The sequence below is a fragment of the Bremia lactucae genome, linkage group LG1 (assembly GCF_004359215.1).
Source record: "Bremia lactucae strain SF5 linkage group LG1, whole genome shotgun sequence".
Lineage (NCBI taxonomy): Eukaryota > Oomycota > Peronosporomycetes > Peronosporales > Peronosporaceae > Bremia > Bremia lactucae.
This window is the reverse complement of record NC_090610.1, coordinates 2,589,745-2,597,945: the sequence shown is the minus strand read 5'-3', so window position 1 is coordinate 2,597,945 and position 8,201 is coordinate 2,589,745. Positions and strand designations below refer to the sequence as shown.

At 44.3% G+C, this 8,201-nt stretch overlaps 2 protein-coding genes across 2 annotated transcripts; both read left to right on the top strand.

Annotated features, from left to right (window-relative positions):
* Positions 1-3,737: 3,737 nt before the first annotated feature.
* CCR75_003775 (uncharacterized protein) lies at positions 3,738-6,536 on the top strand (the record flags this gene model as incomplete). Its single annotated transcript, XM_067961868.1, has 2 exons — positions 3,738-4,908; positions 5,257-6,536. 2 exons carry the CDS (start codon positions 3,738-3,740, stop codon positions 6,534-6,536), a joined length of 2,451 nt encoding a protein of 816 aa, XP_067823082.1.
* A 329-nt stretch (positions 6,537-6,865) lies between these two features.
* CCR75_003774 (uncharacterized protein) lies at positions 6,866-8,057 on the top strand. Its single transcript, XM_067961867.1, has 2 exons — positions 6,866-6,968; positions 7,030-8,057. The coding sequence occupies exons 1-2, from the start codon at positions 6,955-6,957 to the stop codon at positions 7,427-7,429; spliced, it is 414 nt and encodes a 137-aa protein (XP_067823081.1). The 5' UTR covers positions 6,866-6,954; the 3' UTR covers positions 7,430-8,057.
* Positions 8,058-8,201: the final 144 nt, after the last annotated feature.

Here is an 8,201-nt window from a genome sequence, read left to right as displayed (position 1 = left end):
AACTTTATAAATGGGTCATCACATATGTTCGCACTTGCGAAACGTGCCAACGGGTTAAACCCTCGGCACATGCTGCTGCGCCACTGGCGAATCTTCTCGTCCCCATAGGATGCTGGGAGTCCATTAGTATGGATTTGTTTTTGGGTTACCGAAAGATTCAGCCGGTAACTCCGGTATAGTGGTCTTTGTTGACCGTTTGAGCAAAATGGCTCACTTAGCGGCCGTGCCGGATTTCATTAATGGAGAGGGTACAGCTAAGCTGTTAATCGATCGCGTGTTTCGACAACATGGTTTGCCAGTGGCAATTGTATCTGATCGGGATCCCCGTTTCACGGGTATCTTCTGGAAATCAATTTTCCGAGTGCTTGGCACCAGATTGGATATGTCCACTGCGGACCATCAACAGACCGATGGTCAAACTGGACGTGTCAATCGCGTCATTGAAGACGTTTTACGCAGCGTGTGTACTCAGACACCAGAGCGCTGGAGCTCAATGCTCCCAGTAGTGGGATTTGCGTTAAATAACGCTGTTCATGCCTCTACAGGCTATACTCCGCTCTATTAAACGGTCTTACCCACCCGCGCGTTCCACTAACGATACCACTGCGTGGTATCGTTAGTGGAGCTTGGTGGGGGAGATTGGCCGATAGGCTTGCTGATATCAGCCCTGTTACCGTTCGGAAACAAGTAAGCGAGTTTCTCGCGACGCGATTTAGTGTCTTAAGACATGTAAGGAATACGATGGCTGATAGCAAAGACAAACAAAAAGAACAAGCAGATGCCAAAGGCAGAAGCTGTATTATTTCTTATATGGTCGGAGACTGAGTTTTACTAAACGCTGAAAACCTATCTATTAACTTGGTTTCCACGGTCGGCAAGCCTTAGGAAGGCCACTCAACGCTTTAATATCAAAAGGGGAACTGAACATTATATAACTACTTAAATCTAAAACCTTACCCTACCTAATTAAAAATAGATTTTGGCCGCCAGATTTACATCTGGCTGCGACCACATTTATTTGCAGCACAAAAAAAACTGCTGAAGATCGGCCGCTGTGTTAGGTAGAGGAAGGTTTGTCCGTGAACTCAATCCTTTCCTGCTGAAGATGCGACCACACCATTTGGTTGCTGTCTTTAACAAACCACTCTTGAGATACACTCATCTTCAATTTGTGTGCGCGAATTTGTTCAAAAAACCGTTCTAGTAGGTCAGAAAATGCGGCTGGGGTCTTTGCATGCACAAGGATGTCATCAATCCAAACAATCCGCCCCTTATTGATCATACCCCCAAATACAGTCCAACCCATTCTGTTCAATGAGATTCGCGAAATACTGATAAAACCGTAAGACACGGGCATCGATATCAACCTCAGCTAAGTTGATACGAAGACGTTTGCCACAAAATGAGTCCAAGTTGGGCCCTTGGTCGTTCAGGACTTTTCCAATTCGCTTGTTGATCAAGTGCCCAGCTCAGCTTCGGTCACATCATCGTCTGGTATTTGTATGTTACACAGACAAACCACCTGGAGCAACTTCGGCCCCATTAAGCATTTCACCGAGACTATGATCCTTTCGAACTGTTCGCCAGTCTTAATACATTGTTGGCGAACCCTTCCTTCATACTGTATCCGCTCTTTATTTCAGTTGACTAAAGTTGACTGATTCCAATCAGTCAACTTCGGAGCTTGCACGAACTCAAACACAGGTTGTGACATTGTCATTTTCACGTCGCCATCATTGTCGAATTCTGCTTGCTCTTCAATACCTAAAATTAATTTTGTGCTGGTTTCCGTTGCAAAAATACTTTCTTGTTCTTGGTTGTTGTTGGTAAATGCAACAGTGAAAACCTACGACTACCTGCATTGGCTTTCCTTCTAATGCCTCTAGTCATTCATATACCATAATCTGTTTCTATACTTTACGGCAGCTCCTATTTTCCATATGAACGGTTGTACGTCTCTTTTACTCAAACTGATGTTGGTGGGGGTTGCTATGTGTTTATCGTTTCACACTCTAGGCAATCTTCGAAACTATCGCCTTGATAGTTTGGTGAACGGGTTATTAATGAACGCGCTATGAGCATACAGTATATCTCGTAAGGATTGCTAAGCTTACCCTGGGCGTTACAATAGAGAACGAGAAAGTCTGCATGAGACATAAGTGCCACATGTACCTTCCTTACTTACCTAATGAAGTGCTGTCGTGTTTAATCCCCACCATCTCGCCTAATCCTCTCAATGGAAGATCGCAGAATACTTCGAGAGATTTCTTGATTATGTGGGCGGCGATTTCCGTGTAAAATTCACTCATCGCACTCTGGCATCAGTGCAACAATTAGAGCGGCACATTACGCTGAATATGCCGCCGAATAGAATTCTTAATTTATACAAAAGCCTTTATGTTGCTCTAGTGTTTCCGATTTTAAGGTGTCGGATTCTGTCAGCCCATGACGGTAAACATCTAACGCAGAACCTCCAATGAGTCTAACTTAAATAGGAGTATGAGTGGTGCTGTCCTATACCAAACTTCCTAGGTGAACGGACAGGTGATGTTCATATTCTTAGTGCCCCACTGGAGTTTTCTTTAAGCTGGAGTAATGTGTCCGCCAGATGCCGCGTTGGGCTGCCTCTAAAATCGAAGGTTCAAGTCCGATTGATTCGTTACGGACTACAATACCTATGAAGCGTACCGGAATGATAAGGTACAGCTGTACCCATAACATTTGGCTCTTTTCATAAGAGTTACATGAATACGCGGTAGTCAATGTCAGAAACTTTAAAATTTCAAATTAATCTACTCTTTTAGCACAGCATTTTAACTTTTAAATTACAAACTAATCTGATTTAGCATTTAAAATGCCAAGAGAATTAAATTACAAGCTAATCTCATTTAGCATTTAAAATGCTAAAATAGAAGATTAGTTTGTAAGCTAAAAGTTTCTTAAAATTGACTATCGCGTATTCATACATTTAAACGTCAAGTGTGTGTTAGTTAAGTAAAATAGTCGTGACCAACACATGTCCGCTTTGCTTTGTCGGATCATTCATCGTACGCATGTAGCCTACCGTTTTTCTGTTTGCAGGCTTTAATTTCGTCCATATTTGATCAGGGATCCATCATAAGCTGCAAGTAAGCCACTCCACAGGAGAAGCTTTGGTTTAATGTGCTAGCAGCACCAGCGGCTACAATTCTGCTAGAAGCTGTAGGTACAAAATTGTTTCCATTTTTGCAGACCGTTGAAACTTTCTGAAATTATTTATTCTTTATAATTCGTGTTGAAAGGGATCAATTGTCACAATGGATGAAAAGTGTAAATTTTCGCAACAGCATCGATATCCATTTGTCATCTACCCACTGAATAAATTCTGCTGTTCATGTGGCCTGTAAAATCTCGCACTCTTCAATTCAAATATCCGTTGTGCTAAAGATGAGGTGCATACATTACCATCCAGCTGCGTACTGGAACATCGAAATTCGAGTAGATTTCGTCAAGCGATCGTAGACTTGAAGCTATGCGATGCACAATCCACAGACCAATTGCACAAGATTGCTGCTTGTAGTAGATATTGTCAAGCACGCTGAAATTAAACTGGCTTGTGTTAGTGGGATATTCATCTCACATGATGCAAAATCGATCGGCGGAATGTTAGCTCTATACAACTGACCATGCTTTGGCATTGAAGTATATGTCTGTGACTTCACATTGTATTTTTCCAAGTGAAGATGACAGCAATCGCAATGATTGCTGCTTTAGACCCATCGACGCCAAACCTTCGACACTCATTTTATCGCGTACTTGAAGCTCTAGCAACGTCCGAAAGTTCTGCATCAGCTTTACCATTCGCTAAAGATGCGGAACTGGTTGCGTTTCAACAACAACACCTTGTGATACTTACGATTCTCCTGGTAGTGAGTTATGGATCAATGTCGGTGCTATCTGCGGCGCTAGTTGCGTACATGCGTTACAACCGCCATGTTGCGCATAAAGGTGACAGCGAAGCCTCGCGAAAAACGTTGTTACCTGCATTTGAGCCATTGTTGTGGACTTTGTGCGTCGCGACAGGCCTACATGCTTTGTTTTTCACGATAGCATTAGCAAAAAGATTCTATGTTCCAGGCGGTGATGTTATGATTGTAGAAGCCATGAGCGCTGCACGTCAGTTCGTGGTCGAGCTTGTGGTTGTGTTCATGCTACAGAAAAGCGTCTCGTTGCCAGCTTTGATGCGATCGATTGTGAGCACGCTCATCTTATCATGCTACGCGTTGCCTTTTGCCTGGCTCATAACAATCTATGGCCAAAGCACCTATACTCTAAAAAATCAATGGATGATGGCGGCAGTTCGCCTCCTCTTTTATTCAGTCTACATGTATATTATTGTTCGTCCACCAGCGCGTGCGACTAGACGAACACTGCGTGAATACTGTGCTTTTGGAATCGTATACCAACTGCTTGAGCTTGCCTACCGCTTCATTTTCATCTATGGGTATATACGCCCAGCTTTTGCGCTCACTTATATTCAATTGGCGTGGGGATCACTTTGCCCCATTTTCTTTTACCGGTTGCTTAAGGCCGACACAGAGCATTGGCGTGGACTTGGACAGCGAGCAGTCGGCTTGCAAGCCGTGTTTCGCAAAGGGAATATTCATGAGCGTGTTTCATCTCAAGGCCTTCACGTTCTTATTGAAATGCACCGCAAGTACATTATTGATTTTTCCTTTCTTGACATAAAGCAGCGTATTGGCATCGGATCGACAGCTGTAGTGTACAACGGACTATTGAATTCAAAGACTCCAGTTGCCATTAAAGTTTATACGCCTACAAGCGTGACGGAAGACACTGTGGCGGCATTCTCACACGAAGCAGCACTTTGCGGAGTGCTCAACCACCCAAATATCGTTAAATTTTACGGTATGTGCGTTTCGCCCCCGACGATCTGTTTAGTGTCAGAGCTATGTGTGGGTAGTCTTGATGTGGTGACACAAGCCTTGGCGCTACAACACCAACACGCTCGACGCCAGCAATTTTTGATCAATATTGGCTACATGATTGATGCCGCACGAGCGGTTGCTTATCTCCATAGCTTCTCTCCCGCTTTTGTTCACCGTGATATCAAACCAAGCAACTTTCTGGTAGATGTCGAAGGCAACGTTAAGCTTACTGACTTTGGCGAGTCTCGCAGTCTGCCAAAAGCCGATATTCCATGGGAGACTAGCGGTCTCAATGATCCAAAAATTAATGCCGTCGTGAGTGCCGCAGCATCGGTATTACATCCTGTTACTGTCTCGAGCAGTCTTTCACCAGATGCCGAGCACTACCACGAGTATCCAAACTCGATGACAAATGCAAGCACCAATTTTCACAGCAATGGAGTAATCCTAACGGACACTGCCGATAAGAATATAGGACTAAAGCCAAATTTAGGCAAAAGTGCACCGGAGATGACAGTCAAAGGGACAGTTGACTATATGGCACCAGAATTAATCAATGGACGAGCAGGCGTCGCTGCCTATGAAGAATCAGCCGACGTCTATTCGTTAGCAATTACCATGTGGGACATCTTGAAACCGGGCTCTGAAAAATACCCTGGTACAAATGACAACCATTTGCGCGTGCTCGAGTTGGTCATGTCGGGCACTCGCCCAGAGCTCGACCGTCAATTGCATGTCGGTCTTGCAGAAATTATCACTAGCATGTGGCATGGGGATGCAACCGTTCGCCCAACCGCTCAAAAAGTCGTCGCGGCTCTTGAATGCATTCAGGAAGAGGTATGCTCAGCATTCGCATTAGAAATGTGGGATGGATTACATCACGAATCAACGTTGCTTAGGAATGCTGGATCGGGTAGAAGCGTCAAGAGCTTTTCCGGCGAGCTAGCAACGCAAAAGATGCAAGATATTGAAGCTGTAGGATCAGTAGGCGAAGGGATTCGTCTTGGCAACATGCTTATGAACACTGGTCTTTTGCATCATCAAAAGCACTCGCTGCCTTTTAAAAGCAGTGACGATGTTTATTTTTTCGACGAGGATAATGTATCTCATTGCCAGCCATTTATCGTCCTAGAAGGCCACTCTTGTAAAAGCGGCGCTGGCTGTACGACTGCAAGGCGCCGTCCAGGATCAACAATGGGAGGTCCACTACCATCGCAACTTGTGCAAACTTCCGGGTGGTTTAAAAGTTTACAGCGTTCGCATCAGCCGACGGATCAGACGCCTTCGTTCTTGACAACGTCAACATGGGTCATGAATTCAAAGGGCTCCTCCTATGACACTATTGCGGCATCAGAATCGCCCCAAGAAAACAGTGCTTTCGCTTTTGTTGACGCTGCAAGTAACGAAACTAAAGAGACGGAAGAATGTGCGTGTCGAAAGCTTGGAGAGCGACCCAACGTACGCAAAGCGGCTCGTCATCGATTCCTTCGCAAGTACCGTGCAATACCAGAAGATAATGTTCTTACTGCCAATTTGTTGCAGACAGAAGAATTAACGTCACCCCAAGACCAACAATTTCTGGACGAGTTCGACACACTAACAAAATAGCTTGATTTCTTGGCGGGAAATTAGCAATTCCTTTTCCCGCCACTGCATGTAATTGGTCAAAAGCTTAACACGTTTGAAGATAATTAACGGGCTGATGGTCTCCCCCGAGTGTCCAATCTGCTCGCGTCATGTGCGCTTAGATAATCTTCTCTTACACGTAGAATCTTGTCTGTCAAAGCAGGAACAAAACAAAATATTGCTGCCGTCTACCAATATAAAATTTTCACAACCGGAAATCTCATCATCCACATCGCCCCCTGCTGTTAAGAGACGCAAGCACTCATTCGATGACGTTTTGGCTACTCCACTAGCGGAGAGGATGCGACCTAGGTGTATAAATGATGTGGTGGGTTAGGAGGAGCTTCTTGGCTCTGGAGGGTTGTTGTCCTCGCTTATTGAAATCGACCGAGTGCCCAATATGATCTTGTGGGGGTAATATGATTCAATGATAGTATCAATGTTTTCTCTTATTTTACATTGTTATATCTTACAGACCCCCAGGATGTGGTAAAACGACATTAGCTCATGTAATTTCTAAGCGGACAAAATGCAAATTTATAAGCTTGTCGGGTGCGACGTCTAGAGTCGGGGACCTGAAGAACGCGATTGATCGAGCCAGAGCTGAATGCAAGCTATTTCATCGAAGAACCATTGTCTTTACGGATGAAATTCATCGCTTCAATAAAAGTCAGCAGGATATTTTCTTGCCGCCGGTGGAAGATGGCACGATTACATTAATTGGTGCCACAACTGAGAATCCATCATTCGAAGTTAACAATGCCTTGCTTAGTCGTTGTCGTGTGTTTACACTTAAAAACATACCCCAGAATCCATCGAAAGAATCCTTCGACGAGCTGTGCAAGATGCTGATTTTGGAGGCATGCGATCTTTAACGACAAACCGAAACTTAAATGCAGTGCCATATAGCATTGCAAATTGCCACAGAAAAATGATGAAAAATCATCGATCGAAGTCGATCATGAGGCGCATAAGTACCTGGCTATGCAGTGTGCTGGTGATGCGCGAGTTGCTTTAAGTTGTTTAGAGATGGCACTTCAAACTGCCCCTGTGGATACACAGAAAGGATTGGTGAAGATTTGTGCCATGCACTAATGCAATCGTGGTGCATGTCGGCGTTGCGGTCATAAGAAATTGTTTGTCGATGCTTGAAAATGCGACACTCTATTGGTTGGCACGAATGTTGGAGGGTAGTGAGGACCCCTTGTACATTGCTCGGCGTCTCATTCGAGCTGCAAGTGAAGATGTTGGGCTCGCAGCGTTTGAACTACTACCGATGGCTATTTCGTCGTATCAAGCTGCTCACTTTATTGGAATGCCAGAATGTGATGTCGTTCTCGCACATGTTGCAACGATGCTGGCGCGTGCGCATGAATCCATTGAGATATATTCTGCGAACAAACGTGCTAAAAAATCGATTCAAGAGTGGGATAAAGGCGCTCTGCCGAACGTGCCGCTCCATCCTCGCAATGCGCCTACGAAATTGATGACCAGCTTAAGGATCAATCGTATTTAACCGATGGAAATGATTGGCACACACTTTTTTTAGAAAGAAGAATATGATGGACAATTCAAAAATTGGTTGACGTAAAAGTAGTGCAATTTTTGCATGTTTAAGAAGTTTTGGTTGACGGCACGATTTTACTA